Here is a 23,098-nt window from a genome sequence, read left to right as displayed (position 1 = left end):
GGCATGTAACTCAAAATGTACTTTTCAGATGTGATGTCTCTTTAGCAAAATGGCTGGAAGCCATACCCAGAGATTTGGACGTATTGACATATCTCTTGATAAGAGCAATTCATTTGGTGTATAGGTTCGAAGCATCAAATGCTGAATTTGATGTTTTGATACACGTGCCCTCGACAAGGGATTGCTTTGTATCGAAATGTCTTTGTAGAGAAGTGGTCCTTGAGAAGTCCATTGAATGCTTGTCCCTAGTATGACTTAGTTAACTGATAATGCATTTCGAGAAGTTAATTTTGGAAAGTCATTTATCTAGTCACCCAGATAAACCAAAACCGATTACTCATAGTCCATATGGTTCATACTAGTTTAGAGGTCAATGAAATTCTTTGTCATAAAAGTTAGTCTCTCAAGATTTTTAGGATTTTTTCCAACCTCTAGCTATGGAAAAAAATCATCTTTTGTGCACATCTTTTTGCTATGCATAGCAGTGCATTTTTGTCCCAAATGTAGCTGAGATTAAAAGCTTAATTTTAAATTTTAAAAATCCTCAATAGTCTTGTATTTACATTGTTTTTTTAGCCAATCATTCAGTATATATGTGCATTGTTGTGCATAGCAGAAAATTGTGCACAGCAGATGATGTTTTCCTCTCTAGCTATGGCCTATGGGTCGATGGGGTAGAAAAATATTTTGGACGCCGAGTTTTCTTGCATCCAACGGTGTCAGTTTAGTCCCATATTATTTGGGCATTTCATGGAAATCCAAGTACTCCCGATTTATGTGTTACAGTAAATTTTTGTTGATTTGGGTTAAATCTTTTGCAATTGAGGCCCTAGACACAAGAATCACAAAATTGGACTAATTTTTTTGTGGAAATGCCCCTAAGTTTATGAATAATATTTTTTTCTTAACCTCAAAGTTATGAGGCATCGATGTTATCAACCGAACAACCACTCAAGGTTAATTAATTTCAATGCTAGCCCATTCAATTTAAACCTAGCTCATGGTACTTGAGCCGGAATAACCCGCTAAGAACCGGGTTCAATGTAAACTTCCAAAAGAACCCAAACCGCCAGAAAGTAAGGAGAAGTGGGAACGGGTACTTCACCATCAGGTATCAGGTGATTCCGCATCGGGACTGTTTCATGGTTGCGTTGTATGCAGGCAGGACAGGAAGTTTGTTAATTCGACCGTTGAAAGCTGCCGAACTTGAACCATCTCAGATCAAGGAGGAACAAGTGGCAATGACTGCTTCGTCCCACGTGGCACTTCGACTCGCCGGAGAATATTGTCCAGCCAATGAATCTGCCGCCCGAATGCCCTCTTGGCCGCATTTCGGGGTTTCAGTATGGACGATTGAGCGTTTGTTTGAAATTTCCAACACAGTCGATCCTCCCTGGTTTTTTTTTAGGGTTTCTCAATCTTCTTCGGTTTCTCCTTTGGTTTACATTCTTTTAGAAATGGCATCAACCGTGAAATGGTGAATGATATTTGATAGATTTTCCTTCCGTCTTCGTTTTACCTTGTTTGTGAAGGACTGCTTCGCTGTTGTTTGGCTTCATCTTTCTCTATAAGTTTCTTTTTCCCTGTCATCGTCGATCCCAAAAGCAGGTGTGACGGTAATGTTCTATGGTTCATGGTATTGTTGTCTTTGGTAGTAGCTCTATATGTTTTTTAAGTTTTAAATACTATTGGCCTGGTCTGTATATTGAATCTCTTGGCTTGCGACTTCGAAAATGTGTCCATGGTCCGAATGACTGATCCAATATCATTTTTTATGCTTCCATGTCTTTCTTTCTCTGTGTGTGTGGCAATAACCTTATGCCGTCAATTGTTCAAGTTTGGTTGGTCAATTGGCGCTCTTCTATGATAACACCCTTAGTTTTCTAACCAGAAAGACGGAGCAGCCTTGACGACTCAATTTATGTGAGGATGCAACTGAGCCATTGTGAGAAAATGTTTAATCTCTCTCTCTCTCTCTCTCTCTCGTTTCTTATCTGGTTAGCCATACGTCGCAAATCTCAAGATGTGGAAGCTTTAGAAAAATAATTGGGTATTTGTTTCCTGTAACTTGTCAAAATTTTCTTGGTACAAAAACCAATTGGGTGAATGACCTGTCCATATACAAGATACTACTTGGGAGTAAGTGAATTTGAAGGGTGAAGAAAGATTTTGGTTACATTTTTCTCTACACGATTGATGTATTATTTTGAGAATTTTGATTACTGTTTTCTTCTTAATGGTTTCTCTGCTGCAACTCTCCCTTTTGTGTATTCTATTTGACTAGTATTTTGCCTACCAGTTCAGTATAAGTTGAGCATATTCAAAAATATTCATTGTTAATATTTGCATGTAAGCTTATAATGTTGACAGGGTGCTTCCTTTCTTCTTGCAGCTGTGGCCCTTTTAAACGTACCAGACACAGCGAAAACTTAGAAAACTTAGAAGATTGAACGGTTTTTTTTTTTTTTTTTTTTTTGGCATAGTTATGACCGAACATTTTCATTTGTTATAGACAGAGATGAATGTCTCTGCTCTTTTAACTTCTGCTAGCATCAATATAGGTGTGTGTGCAGTGCTGTTTTCATTTTATTCTATTTTAAGAAAACAGCCAGGCAATGTGAGTGTGTACTTTGGCCGGAGGCTTGCTCAAGAGAAAATTAAGCGCAGTGATACTTTCCACTTTGAGAGGTTCGTTCCTTCTGCTGGCTGGATTGTGAAGGCATGGGAAGCATCTGAAGAAGAGATCTTGGCAATTGCTGGCTTAGACTCTGTGGTCTTCCTGAGGATACTTGTTTTCAGGTGATTGAAATTTCACATTCCTGAAATTGTAGATTATTCACAGACACACAGGTTTTTATTTATTTTATTTTATTTCTTCACCTGGATATTATATGGGTACAAGGGAAGCCCCTACAATTTTGTTAACATTGATAAGTGAAAGGAAAGCATTGGAGGGGACTTAGCCACCTTATCCCAGCCCGAAGCCACTCTAGCTCAACAACGAACAACAACTCAGCCTTTTCTCAACTAAATGGGGCCAGCTACATGGTTCCTTGCCTTTCAATCAGCTCTTCTCGAGTTTGTACTAGATACAAGGTCTAAGTCATGCATGTCTTTTCTCACCATTTCGCATAGGTTTTCTAGGTCTGCTTCAGGTGCTTGGTTTTCTTTTCTCAATCTGTACTAAATCAGTCCACAGTACTAGTGCATTTAGAGGCCTTTGTTGAACGTGGTTGTACCCCCTCAAATGACTTCCTTGTTGCTTATCATGCATCGGAGCTACCCCCAAAGCTGCTCTAATATAGTCATTCCTTACTTTATCCTTCATAGTTTGCCGTTCATGCATCTTAACATCCTTCTTCTTGCTACATTGAGTTTATCTATATATTGCTTCTTGACCACCCAACACTTTGCACCATACATCATAGTTGGTCATACGACGGTCATATAAAATTTCCTTCAAGCTTTAAAGGAACACATTGATCACACAAATCCTTGGATGCACTTCATCCATCTTGTTTTAATTCTTTGGGAAATATTGTCCTCTATATCACCTTCTTTATTATTGTTTCAATAGTTGTGTGACATGAAAAGGAAAGTGGAGTCGTGGAGTCTTTGAGAGCAAGCAGTTATAGAATAAAAAGTTTTGGATGCTTTACACAATTAGAAAGTTACTAATTTTCTAGTAGATTTAGTTTCACATTATCTTTCCTTTTTGAGGACAGATTTAGGACTTTAGAAAGTTGAGTTTTATTTTTCAAATGTAACTGAATTAGAAGGATGGATCTTCCATCGTTTTTTGGTCTGTTCTTAGGGCTGTAGACTTCACTATAAATAAAGGTTCTTATGGGTGGAAACGATGCTACAACAATATTGTTTCTGCCCCTCTTCTTCTCTTCATCTCACTTCTGGTTGTCTTATTTTTTCCTTATTTCTTGTGGCTGCACCTCAGTAGAGGATTCTGCCTCATAGCTACACCCTATATTACTTCGGCTGAACAAGTTGGATACATCTTTACTAAGCCTTTACCTGGTTCTGCTTTTATGGAAGGATGCTGCAAGCTAGGAGTTTGTAATCAATACTCTCCAGCTTGAGGGGGGGGGGGTATTGTGATATCTGTGTGACAGAAAAAGGAAAGTGGAGTCGTGGAGTCTTGGAGAGCAAGTTGTTACAAATTTAGAAAGTTTGGGTGCTCTACAAAATTATAAAGTTACTAATTTTCTAGTTGATTCAGTTTCATATTCTCTTTCTTTTTTGGGGACAGATTTAGGACTTTAGAAAGTTGAGTTTTATTTTTGGAATGTAACTGAATTAAAAGGATGGATTTTCGATCGCTTTTTGGTCTGTTCTTAGGGCTATAAACTTGACTATAAATAAAGGTTCTTAAGGGCAAATGCTACAGCAGAATCGTTTCTGCCCCTCTTCTTCTTTTTACTTTTGGCTCTCTTATTTTTCTTTCTTTCCTGCTGCTGCACCTCAGTAGAGCATTCTGGTTTTGTTACGTGGTATCAAAGTGGCGCAGCAGAAGTGTGGTGGGCCCATAACGCACAAGAGTCATAGCTACTCCTTATGTTGCTTTTGCTGTACAAGTTGGATACATCTTTACTAAACCTTTCCCTGGTCCTGCTTTTATGAAAGGATGCCACAAGCTGGGAGTTGATGATCAATTCTCTCCAGCTTGAGGGGGGGTGTTGGATAGTTGTGTGACAGAAAAGGAAAGTGGAGTTATGGAGTCTTTGAGAGCAAGCTTTTACAGAATTAGAAAATTCTATGTAGGAATCTTGGAGAGCTAGCTATTACAAAATTAGGAAGTTTGGGTGCTCTACAAAGTTAAAAAGTTACTGATTTGCTAGTTGATTTAGTTTCATATTCTCTTTCCTTTTTGGGGACAGATTTAGGACTTTAGAAAGTTGAGTTTGTTTTTGGAATGTAACTGAATTAGAAGGATGGATCTTCCATCATTTTTTGGTCTGTTCTTAGGCTGTAAACTTCACTATAAATAAAGGTTCTTAAGGTAGAAACGATACTACAGCAGAATCGTTTCTGCCCCTCTTTTTCTTCTCATCTTCTCACTTCTTGTTCTCTTATTTAGTCTTTCTTTCATGCGGCTGCACCTCAGTAGAGGATTCTGGTTTTGTTACAAGGTTTCAAAGTGGTGCAGCAGAAGCATGGTGGGCCCATAATCCACAGGAGCCATAGCTACACTCTATGTTGCTTCAGTTGAACAAGTTGGATACATCTTTACTAAGCCTTTTCCTGGTCCTGCTTTAATGGAAGGATGCTGCAAGCTGGGAGTTGGTGATCAATACTCTCCAGCTTGAGAGGGGGGGGGTGTGTGTGTGTTGCAATAGCTGTGTGATAAAAAAGGAAAGTGGAGTCGTGGAGTCTTGGAGAGCAAGCTGGTACAGAATTAGAAAGTGCTGTGTTGGAGTCTTGGAGAGCAAGCTGTTACAAAATTAGAAAGTTACTAATTTTATAGTTGATTTAGTTTCATATTCCTCTTTCCTTTTTGGGGACAGATTAGAACTTTGGAAAGTTGAGTTTTATTTTTGGACTGGAAGGGCGCGTTTGGTAATGTTCTTAAAAAATGTTTTTGCGTTCTTCTGTTCTTTGGGAACGGAAGAACGGGTTAGAGATGTTTGTTAAAATGGTTTGTTCTTCTGTGTTAAGAACGCCTTTTGCAGAACATCAAAAAGATGTTTTTACCAAAGAACAGAAACGGAAGTGATAAAATTGGTTCAAATTGAAACCTTAGAACGGGTTTATCAAACACCAACTTATTCTAATATTGTTCTGAAAATCTTTTCAGAACGGATTTATCAAACGCCCATTTCCATGCAAAGAACGGTCTTTTAGCACGAAAACATTAAAAAATGGTTTTGCATAAGAACTGGTCTCTCATAACGGAAACGTTAACAAATGCATAGTAACTAAATTAGAAGGATGGATCTTCCATCATTTTTTGGTCTGTTCTTACGGCTGTAAACTTCATTTAATAAAGGTTTGTGAGGGCAGAAACGATGCTACAGCAAATCATTTCTGCCCTCTTCTTCTTCTTATCTTCTTCTCTTCTTGTCGCTTCTGGTTCTCTTATTTTTCCTTTCTTTCTTGCGGCTGCACCTCACTATAGGATTCTGGTTTTGTTCCAATTAAACTTCAGAGAAGATAACTAAAGTAACTGCTTTGCCGAATCTCCATCTAGCTCCCTTCAGAAAAATAAATAAACCTCTCCCTCCTTAGAATAAATTTACAATATAAACACTGGCATACAAGCTTTATCCTTGTGTAAAATTCTCTTATGAAAGATAAAGCGATAGGTACATATGATGGTTTTGGGAATTGTGACTTGTGCCAATCTGACACTAGTCCACCTTATCTATGATAATAAGAAGTGTGGTCCTAAGACAATATAGCCCCTAAGGCAACACTGCAATACTTCTAAGGACAATTTTACCCTTATGCCACTCCCCCTCAAGTTTGTGCATCAATATCATACATGCCCAACTTGCATATAAAAGAAAAAGAAAATTTTTTTTTTTTTTACTACTTGCCCTTAGTAGCATCAGCTAACTGGTCTGCTGTTTGATAAATGGAGTGCAAATCAGCTACTCTTCCAGATTCTTTTTGATGAAATGGGGGTCAATCTCTACATGCTTGGTTCTATCATGCTGGCCAGAATATGCCTGAGATCTTGTCTATTTAATGAGAAAATTCGGGTTTCTGGCTGACTGTAAGCAGCTGAGATACCAAGACCAATACCTCAAACCATGAGAATAATTGGTTTGACATAACTATTATCATTCTACACCAAAACCTTATGTTGTCCTGATTATCTAAATGATCTTGAAGTTTATTTCTGAATTAAAATGTTAAGAGGATATGGTCTGGATGCTAATATTGATTCTGTTAATTCAGAGAGTACCATAAAGTGTAAATAGTGGAAAGCAAGCATATGGCTGATGGAGGTAAGATAGTGATACTCCAATAGTCCACCTTTGATATATTTGTGTTGTAGTTGACATTCCCTAATTCTCATACTCCAAAGCAAGGCAAACAGTGGCAAGTTACTTCAGACCAGTGCCTGCAGAGGGTATTTCTACACCAGCATCCCAATACATGCAATGTGATCGAATTAGACTAGAATTCATAGAGGTGAGTAGGTAGGCCCAAAGGTCTCTTGTTCTCTTGTCAAGTTTCTGTCCAACACAGTTTACCAAGTGGCAAATCGAAGCACTGAAAAATCATGATTACCTTAGAAAATCTGTCTAATGGAGAAAGGGTATATAGACATACTTGGGAGGGTACATGTATGAATTGAGTTTGAAGTTTGATGTGTCCAATACATATCATTACCTATATATATATATATACCACAACCTCCTAAATGGCAAATGTTTTGGTTTCTAGTGGGTTCTAGTGTAGAGAAACCCAGTTGCCTGGTGTAGAGAATTCACAAAACAACGTAGATTTTTTTTTTATTATTAGTTTTTTTACAATCTTGAAATGGATTTAATTGACTCTTCCCCATTAATTTAGACTTAATGCATGCTTGCCAGAGACATTTCTTGAGAATTCTGTAGGCTTGACCATTTGACCTTATGGAGCAGATTTATATCATTTCGAGTTGATATTGTGCACATTTCATATATATTGTTTTTGTTTTTTGGGGCATTGTAGTATTCTCTAGTATCTGCTTTCATCTTTATTTTTCTTGGCAGAATAGTACTGACAATGGCTACTAATTAATTTTCTACAGTATTCGGATATTCTCGATTGCTGCTTTGATTTGCCTGCTACTAGTTCTTCCATTGAATTACTTTGGGCAAGAGATGGAACATAAGAAAATTCCTTTTGAGTCTCTGTATGTATTTACCATTGGAAATGTTGAGGAAGGATCAAAATGGTATGCTCGATGTGACCACAATGGATTGATCATCACATTGCAGTTGTTTTCTGCGAGTTCTAATTTCAACTCAAGCATTTATATGTTCAAATGTTGCTTTCCAATGCTCTAATTTTTTCAGGATGATATTCGTCTTCTTTTTTATATCTACATGGTTACTACTATATGAGAAGTTTATTACCTGTGTTTTGGTTTCAGAGAATTTCCATTATCCAATGTTTTGATAATGGCTGGCAGTGAATGAATCTCAAATGGAACTTTTGACAGTAAATGGGGAATATATCCTTCAAATTTTGCATTAAGCATTCTTTCGCTTTATTATTTCCATGCATTCTGAAATAAGCAGAGCACCAAATATAATATTTTATTTAAGTTATCCTTACACAGAATGATGACCTTGGTGAGATCGTTTACTTGTGCTATTGCAACCTGTTGGTTGCAGATTTAAAACTTGTAAAAGGCCCTTTAGTTATCATCATAGGGAGCAACTGAAATGTGCACTTTTATTGAGACACCTGTCCACCTATCCTAACTTGTTTGGGTCATGGTAAATATTTAAGATAGCACCTTGGTGTGCATATTGACTCTCTACAACTCTTAATTGCAAACTAGACACTAGCTTAAGGGTAGAGCTGATGCATGTCCAAGTCTTCCCAGGATCTTGGAAGGAGTGGATTGGAATCAGTCCTAATCAGGATAAGGTTTTTCTTTTTTTTCTTCGTCTTTTCTTTTTTCACTCTGGTCTTATCTCGAACTAACATTTCATGCTGGCAGTCTGATACTAAGTGAAAGCCCCTCAACCTAACATTTTTCCGGTGGTCAAATATTAAAATAGGACAAACATTTTGGCCCTTCTAAAAATGTAAATGCATGCAGTACTTTCATAACATTTTATATGCTTGTCTAGTGTTTGTATCAGACTTGGAGTGTTAGACTCCCTTGGGGTTTGCTTTTTCTTGGTTTATTAAATTTGACTTACCTTGTCTGGTGACATTAACAGGCTTTGGGCCCATTGTGTTGCATTGTACGTGATATCTTGTTCGGCTTGTGCTCTTCTCTACTTTGTAAGGATGCTTTCTTTGTGATATTGCATTTATTTTGTAAGGATGCTAGAGATTTATTTTTATTACGTATGTTCTACTTTAGGAGTACAAGAAAATATCTAAAATGAGGTCAGAATATATTGCTCGTTCTTCTTCCAGCCCAAGTCAATTTTCAGTTCTTGTCCGCTCTATCCCATGGTCTTCAGAAGAATCATACAGTGACTTAGTAAGGATTTTTTTTACAAAGTATCATGCATCAAGCTACCTTTCACATCAAATGGTTTATCCCTCTGGAACAATTCAGAAACTGATGGTGCGCAGTTCTAGAAACTCCTGTCTTTATTTATGTTTTGCGGCTCGTTTCCTTTCTCTTGTTATTTGTTACTTTTCTAATATTCCTTGAATGTCTCATAAGTGTGCCAGTGAGTCATGCATGGCTGTGTCTACATATTGGATTCATGTTGTGTCAAAATTTCCTTGACCTGAAACTTACATTTTAGGTGAACTTGATCATTGAGAATTACTTAGATAGTGAAGCTTGAAATAATCTTATAGCATTACAATTGGCAGATGTATGGACTTTCAGTGCAATGAAGAATAACTGTGAGCTTGTCCAGTTTAATTTTAATCGCATTTTGACATTATATGGTTGTGGTAATAACTATTTATTGAACCCTACTGGTAATAATTTGTTGTTATACCTTTTCCTTTGGACAACAGTCATTTGTGTCTTGTGATAAGGTTATTAATAGCTAGTTCGTCATTATATCTTTTACCTGCTTGCACTCGCTCCGCAATATAGATACCATATAAAATGTGATATTCTATTATATCCTGAACTGCCATACTCGAGTAGTTAGAATAGAGTTACATTCCTTAACTAATTGTGTCATGTAAGTTGCTTTTAGCTGTGCTATTGTCTTTATTTTCTTCATTCTTTTGTTGAAGTTTAGATGTTAACGCATTAGGACCACTGTATATTTTCATGTAGTGTATCTTGTGCCTCTATACTCTACTTGTCATAATTTTGATGCTCACTGAGGCTATCTAATATTGAAGGCATTAATTTTTCTCTGTTTTTCTTCCCTCCTCGCTTCCGCTTTAATTTCACCCATCTTTTTGGTACATCAGGTAGGCAGTCAGCCCAGTTCTTAATTTCAGCCAATCTTCTTTTCGCATGGATCCTGTATTCTGTATTTTCTTAAGTTTCTGATGCAGGACAGTCAGTCAGGAACTCATTTGAACCAGAATTGAAGGCCACCTCAAAACATGAAAAGGGGCCCCACATACTTTTCATATCACTGTTCACATGAACAGTGTCACAGCCCATTATTTGGCATTTTTGGAATATTCATAATGGATTTGTTGGGCCCAAAATCAGTTTGCATGAAGATTTTTTCCTTGGGAGATTTAGGACCTTAGTTTAGTTTCTATTTCGCTAGTTTCTGTCTTAGTTATGTATGCATGTGGCTGAAATATAAAGCCTTTATTTTCTAATTCTAGTTAGTTTCTACTATATTGTCTCTAGTTTCTAGGATATTACTTTCTATTTTTTGTTTACTAAGTTTCTTTTTCTTGTAAAGCTTTAGCCAAGCTACAAATAGGCCCTTACATTGCAATAAAAAAAAACTTGCGGAATGGAAAAAAAGATGAATTGAAGCTTTAGCAGTGTGGGTTTCCACCCCCCTCTCTCTCCTTTTCTCTTATTCTTATGAGTGTTCTTCTCCTCCTTCCCCTTCTTCAAGTCTAATTCTTCTCAGATTTCCCTTCTTTCCCCTATCTTCTTTATTCTCCTTCTCTATTCCATTCCCCATTAGTTTCTCTCCTACTATTTGTTTGATGGATCATCCTACTTCTTCTCATAGTCTAATGGCTTATCTTTTTCCTTTTAGGGCAACCCCTAGCTGTCACATGTTGCTTCATCTCCCGGATATGGTGTCTGATATACTTGGGCTCTCTCAAAGTGGTATTGGGAAGGTCATGAATATAGTTCATAGGCAGAGGATTAGATTTGTAGCTTGGGACATTGGATCTTTAATGGGTAATAATAGTATGGAGTTGACTGATTTTATGAGGAGAAGGATTAACAGCTTTAGTGTTGAATGACTACAAGCTATAGCATCTGAGTGACCCTAGTGATAGAGGTGGAGTGGGCATAGTGCTTGACAAAGAACTACTGAAAGATGTTGTGGATGTTAAAACATTGGAGATCTAATTTAGCTACCAAACTTGTTTTGGAGAAAAAGTTCTCAATATTGTTAGTGTTTGTGCTCCTCCCCATGCAGGACTAGATGAAAGTAGTATAGTATAATTCGGGAAATACTTGGATGATTCGATGTGGGGCTTCGTATTGGTAGAAATGACCATTATTGGGGGTCATCTGAACGGCCATGTTGGGAAATATAGTAGAAGCTATGAAGATGTTCATGGAGGCTTTACGTTTGGAGAAAGGCATGAAGAGGAAGTGCTTTATACTTCATGATGGCTTATGTTTTTGTCATTGTGAACCCTTTATAAATAGAGAGGCCTTATTAACAACAAAGCGACCTCATATTAGCCAAATTGATTTCTTCCTCACTTTAAGGTGTTCAAGACATAAACCTTACTTTGTAGAAGTGTTAGGTGATAGTACTTGTCCAAAGATAAATTGGTGGAAGCTTAAAGGTGAGCGCCTGATTCCATTTTTCAATTAAGAGCTCAAACAAGGAATGTGGGACTTGGTGGGACCCCCTACTCAATATGGTTTGGATGGTAGCCTAAATAAAAAAGGTCACTAATGAGGTTTTAGGGGAGGCAATGCTTCTCATCATGCTCCTAGAGTGCTAGTGGTGGTATGTTGATGTTCAAGATGCACTAAAATATCGACAAAATATACTACAGGTTTGTACCATATATCAATGCCCAATTTCGGTGGATTTTAGGTGGTTTTTTGGCCTGGTTTTTCAGTGTACAACCTAAGTTGAGGACAATGGAAGTGTTATTTTTGCCAAAAACCTAAACTAAAGTGGTGTTCTTAATCGACACATGCCCAACTGTATGCGGTGAAACTGGAATTCTGGAACATACATTTTCACAAATGCAAATATGGATATTGTGCATGAAAACACTAAATTTTCATTAAAATCCAACAACAAATACAAGAACAAGTAGAATTCAATATACAAGTAGAAGTGTAGAACTCATATATATATATATATTTTGGATGAATAAGAAATTGTATTAAAAGACAGCAATACACTTACAACATGGTAGAAATAAAGCAAAGATTAAAAAGCACTAACAATGCAACACGGGCAGGACCCAAAGAAGATGGGCCGAACAGTGGCCAAAGATACTATTTTGTGGATTTTTTCTTGTTCTTCTTTTTCTTTGTGGACTTGAGGTCAACCAAGAAGTCGTCGCCAAATGGGTTGTGCCCCTTGGCAGAGCGATTACTCCTTCTACACTTAGCACAATTAAGAATATGCGTAGGGGGGAAGAGGAGGATCCGAATCGAGCTCGTTAGGGATTGGGTCACAGGCGGAGTTTGGATTGAAGGGCATGGGTCCATGGGGCAAGGGGCCCAATAAGGAGCACTTGGGTGAGTTCAGGGCGGAGCTTGGATTGAAGAGCTCAAGCCCATGGGCCAAGGGGTCCATTAAGGGGCATTTAGGGGAGGGTAAAATGGGAAGGGAGAATCGATCGTGGGATGAGAGCGGAGGGGTATTAGGGGAGTCATTTATAAAACCTATCTCATTCACTGAAATAGGAGGAAGGAAATGCGGAAGAGGAGATTTAGTGGTTTTAGGTGTAAGGGATTCATGGAAGAGGAAAGGAGCAGGTCGCAGAGCAGGGGAGAGGGGCGACGACTCATGGAGGTTTCCGATGAAGGAAGAAGGTCCCTTAGAATCTGTGGAAGGAGTTGGTCCCTAGGCCTCAATAGTGGTAGCAGGGATTTTTGCAGCAGAAAGTTGGCAGAGAACCTCAGAGGCCTTTGCAGTCAGGGGAACAGTGCATGGGGATGACTCTGTTTGACCCGTCTTTTGCCTGGATCTACACCTCTAGTAAGTGCATGCTACCAACAGTGAGTGAGAGGCAGGCGGGCCCTCAGTGGAAGAGAAAGGAGCAGGATTCTCGATGCCGGCGGTGATTTGGGAAGCAGAGGATAAGGGTGAAGGGGCTGGAGGTTCAGAGGGCTTAACGTGAGAGTAATCTCTAACTGGAGCAGGAGAAATCTCTCTAAGATCAGTAGAGGGAAAGGGGATCTGAGTAGCAGCGACAGTAGAGGCATTGTCAAGATTGTGAGCAGCAGTAGGGATATCGTGTTCCTGAATCATAAGGATGGGGGAGGTGACAACCACCTTAGAGTTCACGACAGCAGTGGAGCAAGAGGTGGTCGACGGCAAAGGGGCAACAACAACATTGACTGAGATAAGGTTCAGCCGGTTGACCAACGATCCAGGAATTTTTGGAGGAACAGGAGTCATTAATTTGATCAACGGAGGCGGAGACAGCAACGCTTGTAACGAGGTCGTCGGAGACAACAACGCTTGCAACGAGGTCGTCAGAGACAACAACGCTTGCAACGAGGTCGTCGGAGCATGAACAACAGGAGCAGCTTGCAAGCTTTGTGGGCGAGCATCAGGAACATGAGGCTTCCGCAACGGTAGTGCAAACGACGGAGACCCGGCATAATACACGTTCAAGAGCGAGCATTCGGAGCTGTCAAAACCGAATGTGAGGCAGATTGAGCATCTGGATGGTACCCAATCATAAACAATTAGTTGATTGAGGTGCGATCCCAAATCATCAGCTATGGAGATACAAGGAGGGAGAGGCTGTGATGCAGGCACATCCACACTGATACGAGCAAAGGACAGGTGCTCAAGCTTAGAAGTGTTCATATCAGAGCGGAGGGGACGACCTAAAGCAGAGCCGATACGACTGAGACATTTGTGATTCCAAAACTCCAATGGAAGACTAGGGAAATTGATCCACAGGGGAAGCGAGCTGAAGTCGCCCCTTCAGTGTGGCATGGAGGGTTCCCAGGGTTTTATGAAGATTGGGAATTTTCCTACAAACCAAGGAGAACCTTCAATGGTTTTGACTCTACAGGAGGCAGAAGCAAATTTAAACAGCAGGATGCCATTATCTTTGGGTGACTTTGGACCTACCCTTTGATCTCTTTTCTTCGGAGGTTACGGATTAAGTTTAAGGTGAGTACGTTCACTCACAATTGACATGGTTACATTCTCTATATTGTTAGAACTTGTATGCATGTGTTAGCTACTATCTTAGGACTTTTCTATAATTGTTATACTTCTGTAATTTCATAATATGTTTCATTATGTTAACTTCCATACTTGTATAGTTGTATGAATGTGATTGATTCCATTGTGATTGGACCTTGATATGATATGTTTGTGGAATCATGTTGAGATGTGATTGCCTAGGTTGTAATTGTGGAATGGGGAATGCCCTTTTGGTATTTCTGTATTGGGACATTAGTGGAGGAGGTATGGGGACACTTGCCTATGTTGCCCCTTGGCTCTTTCTATAATTATTGGATGTCATACCTAGGGACATTGTCTAGATGAGTTTGGCTAGGAAACCCTGTCATATCTCACCTTATAGGCAAGGGAACTGAGGTCAAGTGACTCATGGTAGCAATGGGGATTGTGGGCGCTTAAGACCGGTAGCCAACCCGTGAGAGGACACAATCACATTGTAGGGGCCATTCATTGGTAGGGTCACACATAATAAGCCTGGGCTCATGGGCGCTCAAGACCGGTAGACAACCCATGAGAGGACATGAGAGCTTCCCGTTTATTATATGTGGATGACCAATAGGGTTAAGAGTCCGTAGTCCGAGTTGGTTGATGTCATAGGATACAATGACTCTAGGGAGGTAGATTCTGGAACGGACTGCCTAGGCACGGAAGGGAGGTAAAGATACCGGAACAGACTGTCTAGGGCATGGAAGGGAAGTATCTGACTCCGAGATTGATGTGACTCAGTAGATGACTTGTATTAGGTTAGGTATAACCCTGACACGTGCCAATATTCATACCAATGGTGGAGTGAGAGAGTGGTGACCTAAACCCCTAAACCCCAGCCATGGAATGTCTGAGATGGATGCCCTAACCCAACTACCACGAAAAATCCAAGATACAGAGATTGTTGAGGGAGAGTGACTGAGACTACCCAGAGGAGTATGGTGTTCTATCTTAATGCGTGTCTGCCTAAAGAGACTAGCATATACAGAGTTAGAAGCATATTTGCATTACTGTCTCATATCATATTTCCTCATGCTTGTTCTGAATTGTTTGTAGTTGTTATTTGTGATTGAACTACTTGATGAGTTCTTTTGAGCTCACCCTTCGGGGACGATGTTTGTTAGATGACTATGCAGGTTTGGAAGAGATCCTGAGCACCTGTGCGGAGGACCCTTCCATATATGATGCAGCTGCGGATGCAGTGGGAGAAGTTGGTGACCAGTGGTATGACCTGAACCCCGGTCTGGACTACTATGATGGCTCCTATTGATGGTAGTAGACATCGTCTTGTTCGTCGTTAGGAACGTGACCTGGATGCAGATCCTAAGATGCAAGTGAAAAAGGCGAAGGTCGAAGAAGAAGAAGAAGAAGAGGAAGAACTAATGGAAGATATAGATTAGATATAGACTTCCTTTATTTTCAATCGGTTGTAATACATTAGAGTTTTGATCTACCTTTCCGCTTTAACTATAGAGTTATTTCTGCTATACTCTATACTTTGATTTATTGTTTGGTATCTTTTATTCCGCACTTTGATATTCTTTGTGATCTATCCTAAGATCCATCCTTGATTATTTCCTTAATTATATTTATACTATGATTTGCTCTTGCTCTTAATTATACTAATGTGCTATATGGGAGGATGATTGTTATGAACTGATCTTCAAACTATGGATTACACCTCCGGGTATTGCAGTTAGGGTACCGGCTGAGGGGATGTGACAGAAGGCGTATGTAGTTCTAGCTTGGCTACCTCCTCTGAAGCATGTGATAGTATTGAAGTTCAACAAATGTTTATTAGGCTGCCTCCTCTAGATGATTTTGTAGTATTGAAGTTCAACAAATGTTTTCTAGGAATCCAGATTCCTTGGAATTGGGGAAGTGATCAGGTTGAATTCCTTGGTTTTGGCAACTGCATAATACAACAACAACAACAACAATAAGCCTTGTCCCAATTAACTGGGGTCAGCTACATGGATTCTTGCCTTCTAATCAGTTTTGTTTGAAGCCATTCTAGATACAAGGCCTAAGCTATACATATCCTTTCTCACCACTTCTCTTAAGGTTATCTTAGGTCTTACCCTAGCTCTTTTAGTTCCTTCAATTTGGATTATATCACTTCTCAGTACAGGGGCATTTATAGGTCTCCGTTGAACACGGCCGTGCCACCTCAAACGACTTTCCCGAAGCTTATCACTTATGAGAGCAACTCCCAGAACAACTCTAATATGATCATTCCTTATCTTATCCTTCCTAGTGTTGCCACTCATCCATTTTAGCATCCTCATTTCTGCTACACTGAGTTTATCTATATAATTCTTTTTAACGACCCAACACTCTGCATTATACATAAGCTGGTCGAAGGATGGTCTTATAGAATTTTCCTTTAAGCTTTAATGGAATACGTCGATCACACAATACCCTAGATGCACCTCTCCACTTCATCCACCCTATTTTAATTCTTTGAGAAACATCATCCTCTATATCACCTTTTTTATTTTTGATTGAACTTAGGTACCTAAAAGAATCACTCTAAGGAATATCCTTATCGTCAAGTTTCACCACCTCATCGTCTACCCGATCATGACTAAAGTTGCAAACTAGCTTCGTTCTACTTAATTTAAAGCCTCTTGATTCCAAAGCTGCTCTCCATAATTCTAACTTGGTATTAATCCCCACTTGAGTCTCATCTATCAACACAATATCATTAACAAAAAGCATACACCAAGGGACCTCGTCTTGAATGTCTCTGGTTAATTTATCCATTACAAGTGCAAATAAATATGGGCTTAAAGTTGATTCTTGATGTAGCCCAATTGTAAGAATTCATTATTTTGTCCCCCCACTGTTCTTGCACTTGTCACTGAACCATCAGGTCCATCACACATATCCTTAACTATGTCTACATATTTACTTGCAACACTTACTTTTCTCTAGTACTTGCCAAATTAATGCTCTAGGAACTCTATCATAAGTTTTTCTAGGTCAATAAATACCATATGAAGGTCTTTCCTACACTCTCGGCAACTGCATACTCAGGTCCTTTTTTTCTTCTTGGGGTTGGGGCTTGGGCGGGGGGGGGGGGGAGAAGAGGGGAAAAGTGGGTTGGAGACAAAGGGTTCTTCATCTGGTCAGAGTTACTTTCATTGAAGATGCATGGAACTTTTATACATTATCAACACTGGTATTGATCAACTTCAATTGAAAATATCCAGCGAATGCAACTAGGTGAATGATCCTTCCTTGGAGGTAGTGGAAACTTTCCCATTCAAGAGATACTTCCAAGAGCAATTCATTTGGATTTCTTGTTCCAGTTTGATTCAAGATGCATAAGCAAGATGGCTGATCACCAGGCTAAACAAGGAGTTCTAAGGCTGCACTTTATTTTGGGGGTAGTATTCTGTTTTGAGTTTGTTAATAGGTTCTTAGTACATTTCTATCTTACTCTTGGTCGAAACAGGAATCTGTTCTGTTCACCTTGTTGAAATTTCATTTATCCATTTATTCTTATTAATATATTCTAGCTTTTATAGTACAATGATCTTGATCAGTTCTTCATGTAGTTGGGACAGGGCAGGAATTGGATGATTATGATGAACAAAATGTATCAACAGGTTTCTGGAGATAGACAGTTACAGATTTTACTTTTTACCATTTTATTTCTTGAATACATAATTTGAAGTAGTTTGATTTTTTTTGTTTGATATGTCATTGTCATACAACTTTATTTTCAGTTTCACTTTTCTATTCTACCATGTAGTTGAACCTCTTCTGTTCACGGTATTTTACATTTCCCTGTTTATAGCGTGATGCAGAGAAGATGTATAAGGTGCTCTATAATTGTGGAAACTCCATTGAGAAGAATTTCCGGCCAAGTCTTTTAAGATGTTTTCATTGTGGGGGAACAGTAAACTCTTTCAAGATGTTACCCAGTGTACCTGAGACACCCAACCTTGAACATTTGGGTTCAAGTATAAAAGACCAGGTCCATTTCCTTCCATGTGAATCATGTTAACTAAGTCTGTCTTTACAATTGTCATTTATCATTTCTGGCAGGTGATTTTGTATGTGTATTTTTTTTTTCCAATGCTAATGTTGATATGCTTTCTTCTAGTTGTGCTTCTGGCTGAATTGATGTGCATTCCATCTTACTTCACTTTGGTATGTGTGCTTCTGTGCAGTTTCTTTTGTTTTTGACAGTGCCACTTCTGGAAATCGATCAACATCTATTGGCTGTCTATTTGGGCAGCCAATAATTTACTTTCCCTTCTTAAGTCTCAACAATAAATGATATAGAATATCGAGATGACTAATAAATCAGTAAGAGTATTATTCTGATAAATAACTCTTCCATAATATTCAAACTCATTAGTTTACCCCCTTCTATGTGAATGATCAGTCTTGTTAGAATTTCAGCACTTGTAATCAGCCTAGGGACTGAAAGGAAATTTAGAAAGAAGAACAAGAACAGAAGAAGAAAAGAAGAGAAGAAAAAAGGGAGAGAGCTTGCATGTATATGTTGGCTCTCCCCTCATACTCTATTTATAACTTAAAATCAATTCTTATTTAAGAGAACTTTCCTAATTGAGTTACAGCAAAAAAGAAAAATTACATATTGCAATATTGCATAGATCTCCCAAATCTACTAGAAAGAAACTATCCTAGGAAGATTACTTGTCAACCAAGGAATAAGAAAATAGAAAGTAACCAAAATAGGAAGCAACTAAAGTAGAAAGTAACTAAAATAGAAACAAAAGGAAAATAGAAAGTGTTGGAAGTATGATTAAGGTTTCCTAATTGGAGTAGACTCCTCTTTTAGTTATGCTTCTATTCTATTTGCTTTGTATTTCCTTATTCTACTCAGAGTAGGATTTACTCAGATTGTAACTATAAATACCCCATTGGGGCCTATGAATGAAAATAACCTTCTGAGCAATTATTTCTTCAAATTACAACATGGCATCAGAGCCTAAGTTCGATTAGGGAAGAATAAGAGAAAAAATTATCGGTGAGGAAAACCTACCTCCATTAGACGTCTTTCCAAGCAACCATCGTAGAGTTCTTTCTTCTGCAACAATTGCAGAATTTTTTCTACAACCATCGCAGTTTTTTTTCTGCAACTATCACAGAAACTCAAATTCAGAAATTTTCTGCACTTATCGATCTCCAAAACCAAAAGGAGGGAAAGGAAAGAAGAAGAGAAGAGGAACCCTGCTGATACCACCGTTGCTACAGCCGTTGCTATCGTCAAGAACCCTGCTGCTACCACCGCTGCTACTGGTGCTGCTATCGTCGCTGCTACTGGTGCTGCTCTCATCGTTGCTTCCACCATCGACCAAAGAAACAAAAAAAGAAAAAGAAAGGAAGAGAAAGAATCGATCTGCTTCTAGCTTCCAGGGACTGTGAGTTGTTTTCCATAATTTGCTTTCACCATCGCCTCTGCCTCTCTTTGATTTGCGATCTGTTTTAAGTCCGTCTCTTTGAATTGTGATCTGTTTTAAGCCAGGGACGATGATGAAATCCCTTTAAGCCCATCGCTTAATAAACCAGACCAGTCCTTTGAACGAACCAGAATTTTCTCTTTTTCAAATTCCCAAACCAAATTTAGACTATATTTTGGTTCTCTTTGACCGAACCATATTATTATTATTATTATTTCTCTTTCTCATCTTCTTCTAATCTACTATTTTGAGAAAAAAAAAAAAAAAAAAAAAAAAAAAAAAGGGAAAAAGGAGAATTTTTTTTTGTCTTGAGTTGTTTGGATATTGCATTCTGCGACATTTTAGTTTTTTTTTCAAAAGGTGAAGACTGAAGAACTGTAGACACTTTTTTCAACATGGCAACTATTGAGGGTACTACTGCTCCCACCGGCCCTGAACACTACCCCACTCTTCATTCTCTTTCCGTGAGATTTGATGGAACAAATTATTTGATCTGGTTTCGCTTTGCTTACCTGACTATTGCTGGAAGAGGACTAGTTGGATACATTATGGGCACCACTATCAAACCCACTACCATAGGTGTTTTACAAGAAAAATGGATATCAAATGACTCTCTTATTATGTCATTCCTTTTGAATTCCATGCATCCAAATATTGCCCGGGGTTACCTATTACTTGATACTGCAGCCCAAATCTGGAAGGCTACTACTGAAACATATGGACAGTTGGGGAATGATGCACAGGTTTATGAGCTACGAAAGAAGCTTCATGAGACCACCCAAAAGGAACTAACTGTGGCCCACTATTATGCTGAGTTGCGATCTCTTTAGCAAGAGTTGGATCATTATGGGGATTATCACCCCACTAATCCAAATGATGTGGCGAGGTATAAGAAGCACATTGATAAGATTTGAGTATATGACTTCTTGGCAGGTTTGAACGTGGAGTACGATCAGATCAGAATGCAAGTCTTAAGCCATTCTCCCTTTCCTACACTAGAACAATTTTATGCTCTTGTTCAGTGTGAGGAAAGTCGTCGATTAGTCATGCTTCATACTCCTATTATGGAGAAATCAGCTTTACAATCTGTTCACACTAAATCTGATCCGGCTAAGGAGATTGTCAAGTGTGAGCACTGTCACAAACCATATCATACCAAGGAAAATTGTTGGAAACTGCATGGGAAGCCTGCTGATTTTGAGCAAAAACGAGCACAAAGAAAGGAAAAACCAAAGGCTAATCTTTCTGAGACAGTTTCCACCACACCCTCTGCAGACGTTGGTTTTTCACAAGAGGAGTTCGCTACTCTGCGACGTATTCTGCAGTCTTCTACTGCCGGTACAGCCTTGACCATTGCTTCCTCTACTACCCCTACCAACTCCTACCTTGCTACTTCAGGATCTGGTCACGAGGAAGGAGATTGGATGTGGTAAATGGACTTTATTTGCTCGAGCCGATTGGAGGATCTACTTCTGCTTTGACTGCATCTTCTAATCCGGTCCATTCGGTAATATCAGACCTTCATCAGTGGCACCGTAGGCTCGGTCATCCACCTTTCAAATTTTGTCATTTTCTTTAGATTTGTTTTCCTAATACTTTCATCTGACCATTACAATTTCTTCCTTTCCTTTGTTATTGTTTTCCCACGTGTAAAGCCACATGTGAGGGGGAGATTGAAGATGTCTACAATTCAATGCCTTTCATGTAGACTTCCTTATGTAGAATTTGATCTTTGTTACCTTTGAAAGTTTGTCCCTTACCTTCACAATCTTCTACTTTGGAGATCTAACATTGCTATAGAGCTATCTTTTTGACTGTGCAGAACTTGATCTCTGTTAACCCTGGAGATTTGCCCTTTAACTTGACATCTTCCCTTCGGAGATCTAACCTTGCAAAAGATTTGTCGTTTGACCTTTGCAGAACTTGATCTCTATTACCTTTGGAGATTGTCACTTATGTTGACAAAATTTTCCCCTACCTTTGGAGATTGTCCCTTGGCAAACTTTCCATTTAAAGTTCTAACATTGCTACAAATCAAAAGTTTCACTTTGGCTGTTTTACCCTAGCAATTGTTACCCCAAAAATATATTTTCCCTCAGATTTGCGCAGAAATTTAGTCTTCTCAACATTTGAAGATTCTACCTTTTTTCTTGGGCGTTCTTCCTTGGAGACATAAAGTTGCAGTAAAGATGAGGACAAAGCAAATGGAAGTCTATAAGGCAGAAGAAATCTATAAGTTTGAAGATCAAATTGCAGATGTTTACCTGGACAGATGTTTTATACTCTTTTGGTCAAGTTGGGCATGTGTGATATCCATGCCTCAACTTGAGGGGGAGTGTTGGAAGTATGATTAAGGTTTCCTAATTGGAGTAGACTCCTCTTTTAGTTTATGCTTCTATTCTATTTGCTTTGTATTTCCTTATCCTACTCAGAGTAGGATTTACTCAGATTGTAACTATACATACCCCATTGGGGCCTATGAATGAAAATAACCTTCTGAGCAATTATTTCTTCAAATTACAACAGAAAGTATCCAAAAGGGAAACTCTAGGCTGCAGCTCCAAAACTTGTGCACCGAGGCAACAACTCCAACACTTGCACATTAAGGCTGCTTCTCCATAACTTGCACAAATCTCAACACTCACTCTCAAGTTGGTGTATACACAAAGAAGCCCTAGCTTGGACAAATAAGAATAAACTTGAAAGGAAGCACCAATCTTGAAATTACAGTAACATATAATGCTTCATCATCTCGAACACAAGTAGCAAGAGCAGACACTGCTAAACATCAAGAGAGCTTCCACAAAATAATCAGCATCAACTTTTAAAAAAAAAAAAAATCTTTAATTCCTCGTGTCGAAAGAACCATCCAATAATGAGAACAATTGGCGATATTGAAGATGAACAAAATCCATATATATAGTAGCATCAAAGGCACTATCCAAATAATGCCAGTTGTAAGGAGGAATCTCCACACTAACTGATAAAAACTGTAGCTCCGTGTCCACAAAAGTAGTAATGCAGCTCCAATGTCGCATGCCATCTCTTCACAAGAAGGCAAGTAGTAGTTAAAAGACAATATAAGTTACTGCAGATCAAGTAGGTATGTAAAAGACAGTATAGGATACTACGGACCAATTAGGCAGACAACATAGGTTGATGCAGACCAACTAGGTAGGTAAAGGTAGTATGTTGCTACGGATCAACTAAGTAGATCAAATATAGTATAGGTTATTACGAACCAAGTAGGTAGGTAAAAGGTAGTATGGGTTACTACAGACCAAGTAAGTAGATAAAATGTAGTATGGGTTACTGTGGACCAAATAAGTAAAAGACTAAAAGGTATAGGATACCATCTTAGGAGGCTAAAGATCTATACCAATAATATTCTTCAACAAATCTTGAGTAGATATAGAAAGAGTTTCCAATCTAACCTCACGGGAAGGGTTACAGGGG

General features: G+C 38.8%; 1 protein-coding gene across 2 annotated transcripts in view; it reads left to right on the top strand.

Annotated features, from left to right (window-relative positions):
* The first annotated feature begins 2,449 nt into the window (after positions 1-2,449).
* LOC149017681 (hyperosmolality-gated Ca2+ permeable channel 2.1-like) overlaps positions 2,450-23,098 on the top strand; it is a 39,963-nt gene continuing 19,314 nt past the window's right edge. The window contains exons 1-5 of one of the 2 annotated variants that reach the window (XM_089152006.1): positions 2,450-2,799; positions 7,757-7,903; positions 8,904-8,967; positions 9,050-9,259; positions 18,007-18,186. In XM_089152006.1, the coding sequence (XP_089008132.1) occupies positions 2,519-2,799; positions 7,757-7,903; positions 8,904-8,967; positions 9,050-9,259; positions 18,007-18,186 (882 nt within the window). In that variant the 5' untranslated portion in view covers positions 2,450-2,518. The remainder of the gene's footprint in view (positions 2,800-7,756; positions 7,904-8,903; positions 8,968-9,049; positions 9,260-18,006; positions 18,187-23,098) is intronic. The other variant, XM_089152007.1, reaches the window with a different exon arrangement.

The sequence above is a fragment of the Hakea prostrata genome, chromosome 4, assembly GCF_041222555.1.
Source record: "Hakea prostrata isolate BN-2017 chromosome 4, UWA_Hpros_2, whole genome shotgun sequence".
Classification (NCBI taxonomy): Eukaryota; Viridiplantae; Streptophyta; class Magnoliopsida; order Proteales; family Proteaceae; genus Hakea; species Hakea prostrata.
Note: the sequence above shows the minus strand (reverse complement) of the source record. Positions and strands in the feature narration are given on the sequence as shown.